Source organism: Papilio xuthus, unplaced genomic scaffold (genome assembly GCF_000836235.2).
Source record: "Papilio xuthus unplaced genomic scaffold, Pxut_1.1 DF824992.1, whole genome shotgun sequence".
Lineage (NCBI taxonomy): Eukaryota > Metazoa > Arthropoda > Insecta > Lepidoptera > Papilionidae > Papilio > Papilio xuthus.
The window spans coordinates 1,299,194-1,320,911 of NW_013533657.1; the positions used below are offsets into that span (position 1 = coordinate 1,299,194).

The 21,718-nt window shown below is 34.0% G+C and overlaps 2 protein-coding genes across 4 annotated transcripts in view; both read right to left on the reverse strand.

Moving 5' to 3' along the window:
• Positions 1–3,386: 3,386 nt before the first annotated feature.
• On the reverse strand, positions 3,387–4,654 carry LOC106126558 (nucleoside diphosphate-linked moiety X motif 8, mitochondrial). 2 transcript variants are annotated; one of them, XM_013324276.1, is made up of 2 exons: positions 3,902–4,654; positions 3,387–3,725 (listed from the first exon to the last, which is right to left on the reverse strand). In XM_013324276.1, exons 1-2 carry the CDS (start codon positions 4,487–4,489, stop codon positions 3,720–3,722), a joined length of 594 nt encoding a protein of 197 aa, XP_013179730.1. In that variant the 5' UTR covers positions 4,490–4,654; the 3' UTR covers positions 3,387–3,719. The 2 variants fall into 2 exon arrangements, with proteins under 2 accessions (XP_013179730.1, XP_013179729.1); XM_013324275.1 differs by having other exon boundaries at positions 3,389–4,653.
• A 513-nt stretch (positions 4,655–5,167) lies between these two features.
• Positions 5,168–21,718, reverse strand: part of Clic (chloride intracellular channel protein 5) — a 37,712-nt gene continuing 21,161 nt past the window's right edge. Inside the window, exons 2-8 of one of the 2 annotated variants that reach the window (XM_013324399.1) lie at positions 10,123–10,224; positions 9,645–9,809; positions 9,302–9,441; positions 9,004–9,106; positions 8,630–8,740; positions 8,171–8,233; positions 5,168–6,838 (exon numbers count right to left, since the gene is read on the reverse strand). In XM_013324399.1, the coding sequence (XP_013179853.1) occupies positions 6,746–6,838; positions 8,171–8,233; positions 8,630–8,740; positions 9,004–9,106; positions 9,302–9,441; positions 9,645–9,809; positions 10,123–10,224 (777 nt within the window). In that variant the 3' untranslated portion in view covers positions 5,168–6,745. The remainder of the gene's footprint in view (positions 6,839–8,170; positions 8,234–8,629; positions 8,741–9,003; positions 9,107–9,301; positions 9,442–9,644; positions 9,810–10,122; positions 10,225–21,718) is intronic. The other variant, XM_013324401.1, reaches the window with a different exon arrangement.

Consider the following 21,718-nt stretch of genomic DNA (forward strand, 5'->3'; position numbering starts at 1 on the left):
CAATGACAACTAGTTTGACAGCTTTAGTAAAAAATAAAAAAAAATAATTTGGTACAAAACACTTTGACTTTGACTACACAGTCAGACAGATTATATCCGTGGGTATACGAAAGAATAATCTTTTTAACACATCTTAAACATGAAATTATATTAACTTATTCATCGTGTATTCGATCAAAGATAAGTTGATTTGACAAATAGATACAGTTTTAACTGATGTTAAAACTTTTAAAATTAATTTATTTACTCAGATATCATTGTTTTTGTAAAAGTAAACGTGTGAACTTTTCACACGTTTAGCATTTTCTTTGTTAGATTAACATTAGAAAATGTTTACATTAAACAATAATTTGTTTATAACGCTGATAAATTATAGATGTCATCCAGTGCACTTCCGTAACCTTGAACGTCCATAGATTTGCGTTTTATCGATTAATGCGGGATTTTTCTTCACAAAAGTTAGCAAAGCTCAAGATTTTTTGCACACAAAGGGAACATCAGTATCTATGAGAGTGTGGAAACCTACGATAACAATTTATTTACTACTTTTTTAAATCGATTTAAAAAGAGTAGGTACGTTCTTAATTAGTTTTTTTCCGTTTTTTATTTGGATGAGCAACGAACCTTTAACATAAGGTTGGCAGATCCGCCATTTCGAAAAAACAATACTATATAATTTAAGCCCTCGTATACCAACAGTAATTTATTGATACAAGGAAAACGCAGTTCTTGAAACTGGTATTTGTAAATATGTCTGATTGTAGACTCGTCAAATGTTTGTCGAAGACATGTTGTTTCTTGGATCTTTGTTCTTAAAACTTTGTAAGAAGATAGGTTTTTCTTCCGGAAGAGTTTGCGACTGTTTACTGCGAGCTTTAGACTTGGTTTTGTTTATTAGTCTAGCGGTTGAATTACTTAGATAACGAGTTTTGGATTCTATTCACAAGTAATTAAAAGACGTTCCGTTCTCCTTTTATTCGGATTGCTTCTTATCGGATCTTGCGAGTACAAAACATTCTATAATATTTAGGAGGTTAGCAATAATTTTGGGACAGGAACGAGTAACTTGTGCGAATTTTAAGTAACTTTATTTTAAGATTTTCTGAACTATTAACTAAAAAAAGAACAGATAAATAAAAAAATTGAAATTAAACTATTCGTTTTAATCTACATACATCTGTGGCCTTATCTATCGAGGTAATTGTTAAATTTACGCAGCCTACATTGAAACTCAGTGGGTTGTAAATTTTAGTAAGGTGGGAAGTAAATACATTTTATTACCGTCATCCTTTCTTTTGATTACCAAACGGAAGTATCGTGATAGTGTTGCCTGTTAATATATTAACGTGGAATTTCGGTACAATTGCAAATTGCACTTGCATACTTCAGTGTTTATTTGACGTTTGACGTTGTCGATATTTCCCGCCAATGGATTACAGAATCGGTATGTATATATTTATTTTACTAAAATATTAAAGATTAAAAAATTGGTAATATGTATTTTTTTTTAAATTAATTTTAATTAGATTGATTTTTTCTGTCTGACGAAACAGTTGAAACGTGGACTTGGCTTATTGGTATTTATATTTAATTACCTTTTTTTCCAGTGATTTTGTCTTTATTTTTAATCTACATTGGAGTGGAAGCGAGGCAGGAACCTTGGACCGATTGGTCGGAGAAGCGATGTCCGTGCACTTCGGAGTACGCGCCAATCTGCGCAAACGACATGCGTCGGTATAGGAATTCGTGTACTTACGAATGTCGATTGAACCATCTCTATGAAAACAAGGAACGTCTGATAAAATCAATTGATTGTGGTCTATTACCGCCATCTACACCAAACTGAATATTATAATGTTTGAACACAAATAAATAAAATATATTTTAACAATTTGTCACATTTACTACAGCCTTCATTTTATGAGACATCGAATAAATGAAAAATAATTAAACATTAAATCTTACAATAGTATTAATTTTAAATGTGGTAGAGTCCTCAACAGTGTAACTGCACGAATGTCCCGTCCGACCGGTGCAGCCACGAATACACAGAAGTCAGGCGTGAAGTAATTCTGCCTGATGATTTAAGCCTAGATCTTGGGGAGGGGGAACTAGTAGTATTTCTTTATTAATAAATAATTTTCACGATGGACCGATGACCTGGTCAAGGTTGCGGGAGTGCACTGGATGCGGGCGGCGCAGGACCGGGCATTGTGGCAATCGATGGGGGAGGCCTACGTCCAGCAGTGGACAAGTTTAGGCTGAATATGATGATGATGAATAATTTTCCATTAATCAGATGAGACAACAGTGGTAGAGCCCGCTTTAACACCTTCGAACAAATTGGCCGGTTCGCCCGGTGCAATACCACGACCACACAGAAGACAAGCTTCAAGTGAAAGTATTCCTCTTTCACTTCCCACCATTTTTCTTATAAAGGATGGGAAGTTATAGTGAAGGGAAAATATTCTCTTTCTGTGCATCCTTGTCCTCTGTTTGCCGACTTATAATATAAAATAAAGATAAAGAAAACTCCTAAAGTATTTTAACAATATGTGATAGTAATTGAAGATAAATTTAAATCTATAATTAAAACTTACGTATCTGAAGGGAAATAAACACGTACAAAAGACGTTAAAATGTTTCGATCCAACAGGTAAGTAGGTCGTACCGTTTATTGGCTATAACTGTGCGTGAATAAAACATTTTGTCAGCTTTTATTATCCAGTATCCGTTTTACCGGAAACAGTACAATAATATAGCTACCTGTATATTAAGGTAGAGTTGTGGAGAAAGTGGTACTACCAGTCCAAACAACGAACTGTAAACGCTGAAAATTGAAGTAAATATACGCTATGGATTACAAAGTCGGTTAGTAATTTTTTTTTTGTTTGATTTCAATAGCGTTGAAATATAAAGACGTAACTTAATCTATGCATTCGTTAAATATATAATTTGCCGACAATTTTCCTAGGCCAATTACAAACTTGCGGCATTCACGACAGGTTGGTGACAGAAAATTTAAGAATTTATTAAGTTCAACAATGATTTTCTCCTAATACTTGTGTGTTCTAAAGTTTTAATTCACAATAAATAGTTGAGTAATTTTTTTTGCAGTTTCAATAGCAATCTTGCTTGTGATGATGTCTTCAGCTCTTGGTGAAAGGTCAAGTTTGTCATGGCCGGAATGTCCATGTCCTAAAATAATGCAGCCCGTTTGTGCCACAAACAACCTCAATTTCCACAGCCCATGTCACTTTAAGTGTTACGCTGATGCATTCCAAAGACAAACAGGGATTAAATTGTCCATCTTGAAAGAATCAGAATGTTAGATTGAAATATTAAAAAACATATAAAAACTTTGTTCTTATATACCTCTTTTATTTTAACAATTGCAGTATACAAGCTTGTAAAAAGTACAGGCAATAAAAAAATGTTTTTATACAAATAAAAAAAATATCCCTTTCCAAATTATTATGTTTTTCTCTTATATCAATCTTATTCTGCCAGGATTAATAAGTCCATTAAATTAAAAAAATAAAAATTACAGTACTGTTTATCATTGTAAGAATCATATTCTATTTTTATGTGTGACATATTATTAGTCCTTACCTAATTCACTTTTTTTTAATAGTTAGCTATGCTTCGACTATTTTGTTTAGACATTATTACAGTCCAACCTGGATAAGTTAAAAACCTCTGTGCATGAAAATCATTATCTAGTCCTGACAAGTAACCTCTATAAGCAAAAACCTCAAGTTAGAGAGAAACCTCTACAAGTGAGAAATAAGTGCAGTCCTTTGGTCTCTTGCCTATCCAGGTTAAACTATAGTTAGAGTTTTGATGGCAATAATTCATCCAATGCAAATCTCTTCCTTAAAAAGTCACCTTTATAAACTTCAGGGGGCAAAAAACACTGTAAAAATAAGTGAGTTATGAGTCCTGTTATACCCCATACTTTGTGTTTCTCACATAGGAAAATAGGTATTGGTTGCTTCTCATATTTGAGGTGCGCATGATTTCTGACATCACATAGTTCTTTCATTGGCACAGTAAATATTTCATCTACTTCATTAAAGTTACGTCGCAACGCATTTGGGTCGAAATTTATTATTTCACCAACTACAGGTGTGATAAGCATATCTTTATTTCTTCCCTGCACTTGTGGCATTTCACACCATACGTCTATTTTCTCGGGAGAAACACCTATCTCCTCCTCAGTTTCTCGTAAAGCTGTTTCCACTACACTTTCACCTTCATCTTTTTTACCACCAGGAAACGATACTTGTCCACTATGGTTTTTCAAGTTTGAAGATCGAAGAGTATATAACAAATATACTTCGCCATTTTGCACACATAAAGGCACCAAAACAGAGGCGTTGTGTTTAGGTTTTTCCTTATTAAAGAAAAATCCTGGCAGCTCTTTTATATTTGCGATACACCGTTCACGCGCAACACTCGACATCAAAACTTGTGGGGATAAAGACATAACGGGATCTTAAAACGTTCTACTTACAGTTAACATATTACTTATCTAACAGGTTCAAAGTTTACTTCCTAAAAAAAATTATCATTGCAAACTTTTTATCAATTATCATTATAACAGATCATCACGTCACGGATTATATTGAATTTGGCAAGTTGATTTGGCATTGACATTTATAATTTGATAGTGACATTGACAGGCCAGATTGTTGCCATTTATATTATTTGAAATTGCGCGCAAAAATATTACTTAAGGACATTTATAAGCTGATGTAAGGCTGGAGTGGGCATGAAATACATTTAAACCGTATTATATCACTGTGCGCCTCATACAAATCCGTATACCTAAGCGTAAACCAAAACAAATATTAAACGTACGAAGTACTTCTTCTCTCATCTCTTGAGTATTAGAGACCTTGTTAAGGGAAAATAATAATACAAAGAACAGCAATACGATAGATTTAATTTTAAGCGCGTGTTTTTTCTTCAAGGATATAAAAACGCTTATCATAGTATATATTTTTATTAAAAGTATAAAAGCTACATATCACAATAGTAACAAAAATGCATATTTGAAATATGATTAAATAGGAAAGCGCGTTTGTCAGTTAAGAATGTAAGGCTTATATTAATTTAGAAATTAAAATAATAACGAAAGAAAAGGCATGCAAAATAAAACTCAAATAAAAAAATAATATTTATCCAGGTTTATTTCTTAACATTTAAATTATAATCTAATAACGCTATATAATCGTGTAAATGATATGATAATGGCATAACTTTACATAATTATAAAGCATTAATATTTTATACAATCGATATATGTCAAATGACATGTTCATCGTCTCTCGCTGTGTACTATTATGTGTCAGGTCATTGCCTGAACTTTAAAAAATAAAAATAATAATGTTACCAGAAATAAAAATGGTCCACGCCAATCTACAACGCGATATAAAATTAACAAGGAAATTTAAAAAATCACAAGATTTCGTAAGAAAGGGAACAATTTTTTTCCTAAAAACAGTTTAATATTATAAAGCTAGCAAAATGAATAATATTATAGTTTTTTTAACAGTGTCAAATAAGTCGGACGTCAAGCATTTTTAATAAAGTAAAATAAGTTTAAGATAAATAAAGGAGATATAAGTACCTAAAATGTACCTTTAAAAAGGTAACTATGAGGCAGGCAAGAGCGCTCACTGTAATTTTCAAAAAATATATTTTTTAATCTGATTTGGCGCATGAACAGGCAGAGGCAGAATAACACAATGGCGGTAAAATTTCTAACCTAAAACATTTAAATAAACTCGGAAATAACATTAAATACTGTAAAACCGATCTTAAATCTAAAACTATTGTGAATATAATACAAAATGCCTGGTGAATTCGTTGTTTTTGAACAATGAATCTTTTACAAAATGCATTAAATACTACATGAAGTTTTTAGGTTATGAAAACTAAAATGTTCGGATTCCAAAAAGACATAAATTAACTTTTTTAGCACCTCTGCCACATTTTAATTGTATGTAAAAAGTTATATAATTTTTAATCAATCAACTTTTTAACAAAAAATAATCGCCATACATACTTCCCACTTGATTAACGAAAATACGGCTTGATTTAGGATCATTTATCTTCCAGTTAACATCCTGATTAGGATAGCTAAGTAACAATCACCACATTTAAACATAAATTAATTAATTTCGATTATACCGCATCCACTCAAACTGTAACATGTACTGAATAACTAAAAACTTTTTGATTTTCTTACAAAAATAGAATTAAATTTGTAGACGGCCAAGGGATAGAGGGTCTAAGGAATATCACAAATTACAAATTTTATTTTGGAAAAACAATCCCTGGCACATCTTTATTTCTAGGGTTGGAAAATATCGATATTATAAAAAAAACAGCCAAAGCAATTACCTTTCAGTATCAAACATCCATATGAATTTCTATAACAATAGAGTAAAATAGTACTTAGATATAAACCTTGAAAATAATTATTACAATGGTGGTAAACCATTTTTAAAACAAAAATAAACAAAATATGATATTTCCATATATTAAAGATATCTGAAATTTTGTTAAAAAGTCGATATAAAATCGATATTGCTATAAATATTTTTCGCAACCCTAATAACGTCAATCGACATGACATGTGGGACGTATGGTCATGACTGCATGTGTACGAAGCATGTACCGCTTAATGTCTATTGTACAAGGTTTTAAGTCCACGGTGTGGCAACACCGGCTGTCATTACTCTGTGGCGCTCAAATCGTTGACGTCGATCGGAATTGACGTAGTAAAAGTCGGCGTCTCCAGTTCTTCATGTTTCTTCATTTTAAGTGCCTGAAAATTAATATATATCGTTAAATTCCATCAGAATACAAAATGAAATCAGATTTGTGAATTTACATTCTACATGTTATTTTTTTCGTTTATAAAATTTACATAATTGCAGTACTCCACCATGGGTACATCGTTCATCATATATAAGGTATTTTAGAAAAGAGTATAATAAAAAAGCAAGTCAGTATATTGGATGATAAAACAATTAAAAAAGTTAGTTGTAAAGGTACAAAATTAAGAAGATAAAAAACATATACATATTAGTAAATAAAACCAATCCCGACTCACAACACCGACATAAGCCTGAAATGTTAATATTATGAAGTCAACGGTTTTTCCATTCCCACCAAAACAAACACATTAATGAGAGATGAAGCATTAGGGCTGTTAAAATAAAATGATGCAGAAATCGATCTGTAATCGATTATTTTAACTTAGATATTATTCATATAATCAGTATTTCGCCGGTCCCTACATTTGATTACTTTTGACGTCCAAATTATGAAATTTTAGAAGAAATATTATAACCACGATGAAAATCCAATCCTATGGTTTTAAATCATAATAAACATGGAAAAATATTTTTATTTTCATGTAAAATGTTTTAAATAATATTACACTCAGAATATTATATAAATACTATTATTATAATTTCTTGATTACATTAGTTTAGTAAAAATATTAATTTAGTACAATCATTATTATTTTTTGGTTATGGCAACACCATTCTTGACAAATTAAATTTTAATACTTATTCTGCATATTTAATGAGTGGCTTAAACATAAAACCGATTTGGTTAAATTTAAGAAAAATTGATATTGCCAAAAGATGATTAAACTGTTTCAAGTAGCTTTAAAATCTTTAGGGTTTAATGTAAAGCCTAGAATACTGTCTTAGGGCCTACAACTAGAAGCGCTTGCTTAATTACACGACCCGCTTAATTAACGAACAATTATTCTTTTAGCTAGAAATGATTTTATGAATGTTAACTTTACAAATGTAAATTAAATAATTTAAAAAAAAACTTCCACCTCTTTTAAAACAGAAAATGTACAATGCGGTCCAAACATACAACAGCGAGTATTTGCTTTGTGCTAATTATTTTAATATAAAAACAGATTAATTAACATAGAAATATCAAAAAAAAAATTAAACTGTCAATGTCAAACCATAGACAATACAATATCTCTATGTTCATTACGTAAGTAAAGCTCCAGCCCGCGCAAACAACAATTAGGCACGTGGTGACGTTAAACGCATAGATAATTGTTTTTTTTTTTTTATGAAATGGCGCGAAAGGTTTCAGCATTACAACGCAACGCGCAACGTACCGGGTCATCTTCGATCCTTTGTCGTGTCGGCTTCGGCGACATGAGCAAACCTTTTGTCGACAACTGTTGGTGACATTCATAATATACATATAACGGATAGTAACAGTATCCCATAGAAAATAATCCCGAAATAACAATAATACTAAGAGAAATAGAAAATATAGTGCAGAGTATATCCCCATTGTAAAGTTAAATAAATTAAAAATAATAGCAACATTAAGTATACAACTTCCATCCATACATTTCCAAGTGACATTTTTACTCAATCATACAAGACAGACTTTCACTCACCACACTTAGCTATAAAAATTGACATTTCAGAGAGATATAAAGAAAAAAAACAAAGATAAATCAATAAAGAAAAGAATAACATACAATTAAGTATAGTTCTAACATACAAGTACTAGGAGATCAGAAATCGTGTGTTGTGTATGGGAGGTACTGGTGTATATAGTGTACCTGCTGCAGCTTGTAGTGGTTGATGATGTCCTGGTCGGCGGGGCAGCTCTGCGTAAACGCGTCCAGCTGGTACATGTGGTACATGTAACGCCACAATGCGCGGAAACTCGTCTGCAATACAATAATAAACATTATAATAAAAATAAATGGATTGGCTAAAAGACTTAGTATTTTGTGCCTATTCGTTTTTTGCCATTTTGAAGTCGATGCTAACGGATAATATAGATAGATTTTACTGTCGCGCCACATCAACAGGCGCGTACAAATCGGAACGAAGCAAAAACTGTCATTTCCAATCAATCACCTATCCATTTTTAAAGATCAGTGGCACTAAATAACTAATTTAACGTTTTGTTTTATATAAGAATACATACCGGTATCTCGAAATCGACGAAGTACTTTCCGGCGACGCGGATGTGCTGCAGACGCGGCATCAGTTCACAATCGAAACAGCACATCGTATCGCCTGTTAGGAATCTGAAAACGACATTCAACAAAGATAAGTTTGGATACTTTATGGTCACTCATTGTTATATGGTGATACGAGCGCATGTCTTCGTAGTTAGGTCCACTGCGGATGGAGTAAACCGCGCACAGGCGGCTGCCAAGCTAAAATTGTTTTGTGGACAGTAAGTTGATATCTTCTGTGCCGTGTGTTTAGATATCACTGACCTGGTGGCGCGGCGTTCGAGCAGTGCATCAATACGGCCGAGGTGAGCACGCAATGCAGCGGACTTCTGCTCATCCTTACGCACCAGCACCAGCTTCAGCTTGGAGTACAGGTTCTCGATCAGTGACGCCACTTCTTTGTCCTGGAATAGACATGTTATTGGAATACGTAAGGAAATTACTGGTATACATACATTTTGAATGAGGGTTCGAAGTTCGAAGATCACTTACCACTATCGTACAGCAAATTGTGACCGAAAGAGAAAGAGCACATATGTTTGTGATGTCAAATGCAAAGAGCAACTTTTCCACTAAATGGGTATGAAATTAAAGTCCTTTACTGTACCTGTACGAATAAATTATGTCCGCCGGGCACAGACTTCATGATGTGGCGCTCGATCTTCTCGTTCTCGAGGATGGCGAGGCCGTTGTCGATCAGTATGGGAGGGTGCGTCGCCTCGAAGTTGGTACGGAAGTCCGGCGGCGGCTTCTGCATGTCCACTGTCGTAACCTACAATACAACACAATGCATTTATGAACACTTGGTATTTATGTCCAGCTGAGAAAGTCATTGCTACTCGAATTAACCGTGTTCAATCAAAGTCTAGACGAGGCCATAGTAATTGTATTTAAGTTATCAAACTTTCACCGCAGCGACCGAAAAGCCCTTGAATTGACGACCGCTAATCCTAAAACATTTATCGTCTATGCTCTATATAGTCGTAAAGTCGTAAAAATAAACACATTTCACTAAGTTTACGTCCCTACATGATGTTGACCCAAACGATACTCAGTACTTTGGCTTATCCATTCTTATTACTTACTTTTAAACTGATAGTCTTGAGCTCTGCTAGTAGGTAGAGGTCCATGAAGTACTCTTGACAGAAGAGGCACGCTCCTTTCCGCCGCCCATCGATTGTCGACGCCTGAAAAAATTAACATATTAAAAAAACATATTAATTTTTTAATTTGTATTTCTTGTAACCATTCCAATTAAGCTCGAAGCAAATCCTCAATTGAATTTATTCATAACTAGGTTTTCAGCGAATTCTCATAATAATGTCGATTCGCAATTGAGGTTATGTACTCATTTTATAAACTAAAAACAAAGTCACGCGGCAACGTCTGATTATCCAAATCTAATTTTACACTACTTAATGGATTTTCTAACGGTTTTCGCTTTTTATTTCAAACTGGCAGCCAGCTGCGACTTTAACTGCCAAAATTAAAAAAAAAAGTTTATAATTTTTTTCGCGTGCATCCTACCATCCTGTCAAAAACGCAGCTTCGAGGACACACAGAATGCATTATGTGTAGGAAATATGAAATTTGATTTTCTATATTAGCACAGAGACAAAAATTTTTGTTAATATGAATAGTTGTTTTCGTAATGGTCATTCTGATGGGATCGTAAGTCATTGGGGATGAGCAATGGAAGGAATGATTTGGGAAGCAGATTCATAATGACCATTTTACTTATTTATCTATACGTTAAGTAGAAATTATAATAAACATAATCTTGAATTACAAATCGAACGAGACATGGTGTGATCTTCAAATGTCGGAAAGTACGCTAAAATAATTTATTTGATAATGCTAATATAAACCGGATTTGTTTTGGATGTTTCATGAGCATGCATAATCTTTATATATATAATTCTTCTGTGAGTGTGTATGTCACTGAACTTCTCTCAAACGACTGGACCGATTTTGATGAAATTTTTTGTGTGTGTTCAAGGGGATCTGGGAATGGTTTAGATTCACAATTTTCATCAAATATTAACTTCATATTAATTTATTCAAATTAAAGACGTGTAGACAGGACAACGTATGTCGGCTCCGCTAGTATCTTACTAATATTATAAATGCTAATGTTTGGATAAATGGATAGATGTTCGTTAAAAGGTATCTTCAGAACTGCTACATGGATCTCGCTGAAATTTGGCATAGATGTAGAACATAGTATGGAAGAACACATAGACTACTAAGTTTTTTTTAATCCCGCACCAATTTAGCGGGAGACAGCTAGCATTTGAATAAAAAAGAAGAGTTGAGATAGAAAGAGACTGAGATAGGCATAGAGTAACTTAAAGGTTTTGTGTTTTTAAAATTGTATTACAAAATAATATTAAATTAAAATGCATACATAATTATGGTATTTATTTAATAAAGAGTTACGCACATAATAAACATGTTTCCGGATATGTTACAATGTGTGAGAACAGTGCAAAGTGCAAATATGTAACATTAACCTACTACTTGGTTATTTTTATATATTTACATACAATTAACTATTACGTAATGATAAAAAAAACATTGTTCACAAACATGTTGACCCTACGCTCATGTTGCAAGTTACGTTACGTAAAAAAGACTTGTCACTGATAACAAAAATATAAAATGCGCTATCCATACGCAATTTACAATACATGAAATATATTTTAAATTTTCTTAATTATACTAGTGGTCGCCCGCGACTCCAATTACATTACTAGCCTATGTGTTTTTCCACGTATCGTTCTACTTCAGTTACTAAATTTCAGCGACGGTCATACAGTTGATCTGGAGATAACTTTTAAGAAACATCCATCCATCCATCTTAATATTTCGCATTCATAATATTAGTAAGATAGTAAAAAGTAAGATTATTAATGTTTGACGTCACTATATATATTTTTAACAACTTTGTGCTATTATAAGGTGCGGTTACGTCAGACAGAAAGTGATATAATTTTTAGAACGACGTTAATTTAATTAAAATAGTTAACAGCTTTGCATATTTTTAGAGGTTTTTAAACTATGATTATATAGGCAGTAATCTGCATATTTAGAGGCATAACATTTGTACGTTAACGTGTAATTCATGTGTTGTAAAATATTTATGAGAACACAAGTTCGTGAATAAAAGAAAGATACGTATAGTTTATGGTTTATTCCAGACAAATTTTTCCGAATTAACAAACATCCATATATCCAAACATTGGCTTCATAAGTAAGATAATAATACTGTCTCTGTTTATGTAAAGGCATTGACAGGGATGGCAATACTTTAATGCTGGTATTACGCCAGTGAAAACTAACCTTAAGATGAGACCTTCACTGCATTGCGACGTTACACGATTGTTAACCAAGACGTCGAGCCGTGACCAATTGTGTGTTGTATATTTAACATCACTTTAGCAACATTTATTGAAATACGATATATTTGTATGCATATTAAATAATAAAAATTCCATAACTAAGCACAGGCAAATTAAACTGGAATTATCCCCGGGTCTTTCCATCGGTTGTTAGTTATTTTTAAAACCATCTATTAAATTATCCTTTGATGTAGACTTAACGTTCCTAATTACCAGCTAAATGCCGCCATTGCGTATATAATTAATTGGTACAGACGCGGCGCACGAATTGTCCTACTGACGTTGTAAGTAAAATGTCAAATACTTTACCCTACATATTTGAGATGCCGCAGTGAGTCATTGCTTCTATGAAGATATATCATCGTGCCCTTTGTTAATTTTAATCGTATGCACTGTTAAAAAGAAAATCCGACACTGTGCCGGTGTATCGGCGCATCACTAGCCTTAAAATATCAACGATTATGTAACACCTCACTAATCAATCTGACACTTGACTAAAGCGCCATTTGCACCACAGGATTCTAACTAATAATGTTTAAAAGTTATTTGAATTATCCTTGTACAGCATTGAGGATAAATTAGCTTAATTTATTTTTAAACTTAGTTAAAAACAATAGCCTTATGTTGTTATCTAACCTATAACCCGACCCTTACTTTGAGAAGCCTGTCAAAATTACGTGACAGGCAGTCATGCTAGACATTAGAAAAGCGTACAGCGTGTCTAAACGTCTGTATTTATGTATGTATGTATGAAAGTTCTTTGTTCTTTGCATGTCGTGAGTCATCCGGTACATCTACAGTTCGAGGTCAAAGGGCCGCACAACTATATAGAGACTTTCTAAATTCGCATTAAAGCATAGCCGTTTAGAAATTATCGAGAAAGTATGCGTACATTTTAGGATATGAAACTAGTTGCAATTATCATTTCAAAGCTTATTTATGAATCTACTAGCTGTCGCCAGCAGCCCTGTCTGCGCGGAATTAAAAAAAAACTTGATTAGTAGCCCATGTATTCTTCCAGGTATGTATGATCAGCTTATATATGAAATTTCAGTGAGATCCATGCAGCCGTACTGGAGATACCTTCTAACAAACATCCATCAATCCATCCAAACACTGGTATTTATAATATTAGAAGTATTGTTTAAGGGATGTGCAGTGATATCGATAAAAATAAAATAATATAGATTCGAGACAATGTTGGATGTTTTGGTTGGCTGAATAGCAACGTATCGATAAATCCATGCCGTTGTTCGTGCAACAGTTTAGGGTAGTTCTGGCATAAATAGACATTATTATCGATGGTTTTCCAATCGGACGGTTCTCTACGCTATTGTAGTCACGTTATGTCCGACCGGGCTCGATAGCGCGTAAACATAAACAATATTATTTTTCTCTCTAAACGCGTATTATTCAAATACGCGTTATAAAATACATATAGATATCTTGGAGCAGTGATACATTATGAATTTAAAAACAAGGATATGGTACGCGCAGTACTGTAATTCACAACAGATGCCATAGAGGAAAACTAAATTTGTGTGTAATTGGACGGACGAGGAAGCAGACACTATTGGAACGAAATACCGATTGGGTGACGACAATTTTCTAGAAGGAAGGTCTTGTCAGTCTTTATATGTTCCATATCAAGAAACTTCAAGGACTGTAAGTATGAAAGTATCCATAGATTCTGCTTTCTGTCCTCATCATGTATCTACTGCGTTCAAAATAAAGTCATATAATATCAAGTTTTTAGGTTCTGAAAAATGACCTATAATAATCAGGCGAATAACTTTTCCCTTGCTTGCTCCGTAATAAATTGCTAAATTGTGTGCTAATCAAGGAAATAAGACGTATGAAATTTGTATTCTCCATGGTACATCCGAGCCGAATCTATTGTCACCGTTCAATGGGCGAGCGGAATAGAAACCGGGGTGTCCGTTGGTGCGTGTCGCTCTAGCTGCGCAGATGTTCGCCAGCCGCGCGGGCCGTGTGTACCGGACACAATTAGAAAACCGTAAAGCGACACCGGCGACATCAGATACGCTTGGGACCTGCAAATTATATGCCAATCGGCCTTCACTCTATTCCTATTGAAATTGTTAATTCAATTTAAATAGTGACATCAGGTGCAATGTTATTTTTAATTAGAGTGAAGTAAAAAAAATAATTGTGTTGCCCATATTTGATTCTCATATTTGACGGTGAATGTTCGAGATCGTCTTATAATGAGCAAAAAGTTGTATTGGAAAGTTTAATTTAAATGATCTGTTGAAGATTTAGATAAACCTTACCGGATGAACCCAATGACTCGATAAAACCGGAAATGATTTCATTGAAAACACGCATTGTACGCGTAAAGATTCCTCAATGCTCGAAGGCGTCGAAGCGAAACACATCTCACGCTTAAAACAAAATAAATGTTCGAACGCCAAATTACAACATCACAGCTCGGCACGATATGATGATGCAGAGCGGAGTACGTGGCCGACCAGCCGTGGCAAACAAACATCAGAGTCAATGACACCCCAACATATAGCGACTTTCAGTTTCGTGAAAACGAAAGCAACAAATACATCTCCCGCGCAACGCAAGAAGCGCCATTTTAGCCAAGATGGCGGCGAAAAAAGTCGATAATCCGTCACGGAGTCCGCGCAGGCGCAGCACTAGCCACCAATTTATCTTTATTTGAATTTACTGTAACGTTCCGCTAAGACGTTCATTTAGAAACTCCATTGAAAGTGACACTAAATACTTTTGTAATTAGATATTTCTAAAGAATAATTTTATGTACTTTCCGTCAAGGGACCATTTCATTTCGTCACATCAATTGACTGTAAAATCTCATCAATTTCTCCGTGTAGGGAGAGTTGTTGCTAAAACCTCTTTGGTTGCCTGCGACAGGTTTGGCCGCTCGCTGATCCCTAAACCTGTCCAGGTATCAGTTTGAGTGCGGTGACCCGGGACAGTGAAATGCTACACTCGATTGCGAACCGGCCCGTTCGCCGCCGACCGTGAAAGTGACCACCTCTCTAATACTACCACAATAAACCTTGCTTTTCTATAACTGAGGGTTGATATTGAAAACGAACTACCCCAATTCTATACAAATGAAACTTTAATACATATTTTGAAAAGACAATCATAGTAATGGCAACATGAATAAGTCATACGTTTTTTTGGTAGGATATATCATTAAGCAAGATTTATTAAAAAAAAATACGTAAATTATAGCAATAAATAAAGACAGTAAAAGTAACTATCGTATGTTCGGAATGTGAGGTTATGATTAACGGCTTTAAAAACTGGCGAATGCTAAAAAAACGTCGCTAGCGTGAGACTTCACGCTGAAAATCTACGACTATCTTCCGTGTTTTGTAGTGTGAATGACACTGCAAGCCACGATTTTACTAGTTCTTTATTGTGTGTCAAAATACAGATGAGTCGATAATGCCGTGAATTGCAAATAGCGTGACACGTGTTCTATCTACTATTGCTATCTTTGTTTTCTTGAAAGGGATGACAATACTGTCTTGATACATGCTTATTACATTGGAGATTCACCGTTAAAGTGTTCCAGGCAAGCTTTGCTATCGGGAACTTAAATCAAGAGACTAATTTAAGCTATTTATGGTTAAGTGTATTAAAGGCAAGTATGTGTTTAGTGACAGTGACTGTGCGTCGAATTTCGGCATTTTATCCGTCTTCTGATTAACTTAAGCCGTTGCTAAAGTTACACCTCTATCCTATCTTTGTAGGTCATGTCAAACAATGGGTACTACACAAACATTGCGTATGAATAACTTACCTAGTACTCGCCTATTTAAACATTAGTTTCCACTGCTGACACACCTGTATGTTGTCTCTGCTTTTTACAAAGAAAATAAAAGGTATTATAATGCGACAATAGATTTTTTATAGAGTAAATATTAGATAGTGTTTAATAGCGAAAAATTTTTTTATACACTACTTGTTTTTTATTTTGCCTCTTCTCATGTCCGCGTTTGCGTCGGCTAATCTTCCAAACGGCTGGGTCGATTTTGACAGGAATTTTAAAGAAACTTACCTGATGTTTGCGGAAATATTATCGACCACAATTTTTAATCTTACGCTGACAAAGTCGCAGGCGACCGCTAGTATTCTATGTATGTACGTCGCTTGTTTGTTTTCATATATAAATGTAAAGAAACAGTTTATTTGCAGTACTAGTGCATTAATATTCATAGTGCGTACACAACAACGTGTTTTTGTTGAATGGGACACAATTGACACCGTTTATGGCACACTGTCCGGTTTCCATTGGAACATATTACATAATAATTACATAAATAGTGTAATTATTTTTAATTAATTTAACAAAAAAAAGTATATAACGTAATTTGATTATTATATCAGCCAATGATGTAAAGGTTTGGGTTTATTCCAAATGTGTACTTTCAAGTATTGAACGTTAGTCCTCGTTACAGTATTTCCAAGGTTGAAATGATTCAGATTTATTTATAATCTATATATATAAAAGAAAGTTGTGTTAGTTACACTATTTACAACTCAAGAATGGTTTTACCGGTATGGCTGAAAGTTGTTGAGGAGGTACCTTAGGAGACGGACATAGGGTATTATTTATTCATTTTTTTTTTCGAATTTATGCCTTGAAAAGCTGCTTTTTATTTAACTTAATAATGGTATAAACGCGATTGTTTAGATGGATGTGGATGGATGGATGGGTGGGCTACACTAATTAAGTTTTTTTATATATCCAACGCGGACAGAGTCGCCGGCGACAGCTAGTTACTCATATAACTTGTAAATTAAAAACGCATGACGCAGTATTCTTGAAATTCAACTTTATTGAGCTTTGTTTACACGCCTGTTAGTCCACCTATAATATATTATGATGACATCAGACTTTATTCATAAACATATAGTAAGTATAGTCATCTGCTGTTAATGACATCATAGCCTTGGCTTAAACATGTTTAAACTTATCCCTTATTACTCAGTACAAAGAAAATAATTTTTTAACTAATAACGTTTCACTTTTGTATCTTTATCATCATCATCAGCTCACTATACGTCCCCACCGAGGGGCTCGGAGCCTACCCTAAGTTAGGAGTGATTAGGCCATAGTCAACCACACCAAATGCGGGTTGGTTGACTTCACACATATCTTTGAATTTCTTCTCAGATATGTGCAGATTGCATCACGATGTTTTCCTTCAACGTAAGAACGTCGGATAAATGTACATATGTAAATCGGAAATCGAAAAACACATTGGTACATGGCGGGATTCGAACCCAGGACCAGCAGATTGCGAGTCAAGTGCTTGACCGCTGCGCCACCGGCGCTCTCTCTTTATATCTTACTAATATTACAAATGCACACGTTTAGATGGATGGATGTTTGAAGGTATCTCCAGAACGACCTCACGAATCTTACTGAAATTTGACATAGATGTAGAACACAGTATGGAAGAACACATGGGCTACTAAGTTTTTTTTAATTGCGCGGATGGAGTTGCGGGCGACAGCTAGTGTTCACATATTATCATGGTCGTCGCCAACCGATGATAGGATATGGAGGAGGGGCTATAACAACCATTAATATGGTCTTCAAATCTCTAGAAGGGACAAATATATCTACATGAAAAATGTAATTTAATCAGACAGTCTCAGGTATTCCTAGTTTCGTGTAAGCGTCCGGCTGATAAGATAGCTGGTTTCACAAACTGCTATTAATTTAATGTTACTTCACAACATGATAAGCAAGCAGTTATCGTAACCTTGCCTTTCGTTACACGTTTAAATAATTCACAATATATTTTAAAGTAAAATCAAAACTGTAGGCCTGTAGGATTTTCAGTAATGGAAAATCAATTTGTGTTAATTCGTATTAACTCTAAATCCAACTTAATTTTTTTTCTGTGTAACGCATTATTTTTAAGTTAACAAGTTGTATAAGTAAAAAGTAAACAAGAGATTATTTGTAATAAATAAATTAAACACGTAATACAAACAGGAAAGTATTGCACTGCGCTTGAATTGTGAATGCAAATTATTACAAAAATATGTCACGTTATGTTGCCCAATTATGTTATGTCCGACATTATCAAATTATTACAACATAAATTTATACTACATTTTATAGTAACATTTATTTTATGTTGAAAATCAAAAATAAACTAAAGAAGAAATAGTCTTGGTCACAACATAATTATAGACGAATCTAAATAAGAATCTAAATAAGCGAGAGTTATTGTACTGAGTACTTCCATAAGCGAGAAACTCTGCTTGGAGAGAAACCTTTTTAAACGAGACAAATATCTCGGCACTTGGACTTCTTATTTGAGTTCGTATTATACAGCTTAATTAATATAAATTTCAACTGTTATAATACTTATGTATTGTGTACATTTGTTACGACAGTGTAAGCTCACCTTTATAGTTGTATCTTACGACTGTAAGTAAAAAAGGAATGGATAGTCTCGGGGCCATGACCGAGCGGCCGAGCCCAGCTGATTCGAGCGCGGTTGTGCAATACGCACACAAACAAACATATTGCATTAATATACAAACTTCTGTATAAAGTGTCGAAAATAAACTTGTATGCGTCATAATAATCGTGGGTTCCTGAGATCAAAATCCCCGTTTAAAACAATGAGAGGTATATGACATGTTTTATTAATGGCAAGCGCTCATCATCATCATCAACCTGCCCTTATCCCTATCAAGGGAATGCCAATGCATTGCCATTTAAGCCATTTATTAATGGCAAGCACTGTTAGAAAGAAAATCCGAAAATGTGCAAGTGTATTGACTCAACACTAGCCTTACTAAAATGTCGACGTTTATGTTCCCTCATTATTCATTATGACACTGGACTTTGTAACGAAAACCCGTCATTCGCGCCAAAGGATTCTAACTAATAATGTCTAAAAGTACGTATAAAGTTCGATGAAGTAATTGTGAAATCATTTATGCTTCAACACAATTTTTTCTTGATTAGATTGGCTATATTTGTACCTTAATATGAATATGGTTACGAAGGAACTGTCGTGACAGGTGACTGATTTAACGGATTGTCATCGACATTGTCAAACTAGATATAGAGTTTGTACGTGAGCAATCAACAACCGTTTACCTGACCATAATGATAAGAAGACATTACACTGTCTAAATTTGTCACATAGAATTGATTCGTCATATGAATTAACCGTGGGTTTCTGAGATCGAATTCCCTGTTTAAAACATATTGTTATCTTTATTTTGACAAAGATGATGGGGATGATATGTTTTATTCAGAGATTTTGTAAATAGAACGATTGAATAAAAACCTTAAAATGAACTATAAACTGCAATTCAAATCTGTCTATACATTTTTTTTACTAAAATATACGACACTCGTTACTATTTTTATTAAAAACAAATTATATATAATTGAAAATAGTTACATAAGACAGGATAATTTGAGAAATTAATTAATGTTTTTTTTTTACAAGTGCATGTAGCATACCATATATGGCACGCGTCAGCTGATACGGCTTAATACAATTTAAATGCCTTTTAATTTTTTAAACTCTAGGCAGGTGAGTGATAAAGTTTTTTGCCACAATGCAACTTTTGTTTTGAGTTAATTCGAACTCGATTTTAATGTTGCCAGTTTAAGGAATAAATATCATCTTAATTATTTTATTTTGTCGCTTACACAAAAAAACATTCGTGCTTACCCGGTCTCTACATAGTAATTGGACTAATTAGTTGAATATTTTAACCTAAAAATGTACACATAAAAAATCGTCTATATCCCATTACGATAAAACAGGAATGTCGGGAGATACTGCCCGTTTTTCTACAAATTATCTTATTGCTTATTCCATTAAAATAACTACAGTATAACTAAACTAGCTTCCGAAGGAGACTCCGTCCGCGCGGAATTAAAAAAAAAACTTGGCAGCCTATGTGTACTTCCAGACTATGCAAACTTATGACAAATATAATCGAAATCCATTCTGGAGACATACATCCAAACATTCGCATTTCTAATATTAGTAAGATTTAAGGACTTCTTATCGTGGATTGCACAAACAAACAAACATATTATCGAGATTGAATTATTAAAATGATCGATGTTTGTTGGAAAAGATTTTAATACGAAATGGCACACGCATTGTCACTTAAAATTCCTCACTGAGAACAGGTGAAAATTTCTAACGGTTCCAAGAAAGACGAGTCGATTGTCACTGTCGCTGCATACTATTCATAGTTGTGTTATATTTCTGTTTAAATGCTTTTCATTTAAATACATACGATGATACACAATGCCGTATTTTAGTGAGTTAGACAGAGGTCATGGATTTCCACTAGGGAACTCTTTAGCTTCATCTACTATAATTAGTAATGTTATATGAAGGACATTATTTTTGGCTATTAACTTCGTTGGCTTACAATAAACGAAGTCCTTAATTCCGAAACTTATGCCCGAATACTGAAACGTCACTCAAATATGTAACGGCGTCTTAAAAGATAAGACCACGCTTAAACTCCAATATGGAATTCTCAAACGTCAGTTAAAGGCGCATCTCAATTTTGAGGCTACTCAAGTAAGACGATGCTTAAAGGCCACTCAAACCAAATTTCGTATTCTCAATCGTCACTCAGTGTCATTTTTCTGTCAAATGAACTGTAATGTCGACTTAAGTTTGTCAAAAATTTAAGAGCGGTCGTGAGGCATCTCAAATCTCTCTCAAATCTCAAAAACCTTACGAGAAACCATGTCTGTATCGTAATTATCATCGCTTTCGGACCATGAAAGGCCTTGTGTGTGTCGGCGAAACCCAAAAAATCCTCGATGCTTTTGAAAAGTATACGGATGCGGAGTTTCGCGCAAGGTTTCGCTTGTCTACAGAAACAGTACTGTATTTGGACACCGTCTTTGAACCACCACCACCATCGTAAAACCAGAAATACAGTTGAATGGCTTTTTGGCGTTTTAAAACGAAGGTGCATTCAAGTGGGGATGGGTTTAAACAAAAATGTTCCTGCTGGCGTCATATCATGTGCAGTATTGCACTTTTACAGGACGATTCACTGTTAGAGGAGGACATTATGAACATGGAAGAGTTTACAGATCCACCTGTAGACAATGAGTCTAATGAAAATTTCATTGTTAGAATAACCTTAATAATACACATTTCTCTTTTTCAACTTGCTTTTATTTTTAAAAACATACAATCTTTATTATTAACAGTGGCAGGTTTATTTTATCTTAATTTAAGTATTTGCA

Coding starts and splice junctions, on each gene's coding strand:
- LOC106126558 (XM_013324275.1), bottom strand. CDS start 4,489: ATGTCTTTATCCCCACAAGTTTTGATGTCGAGTGTTGCGCGTGAACGG.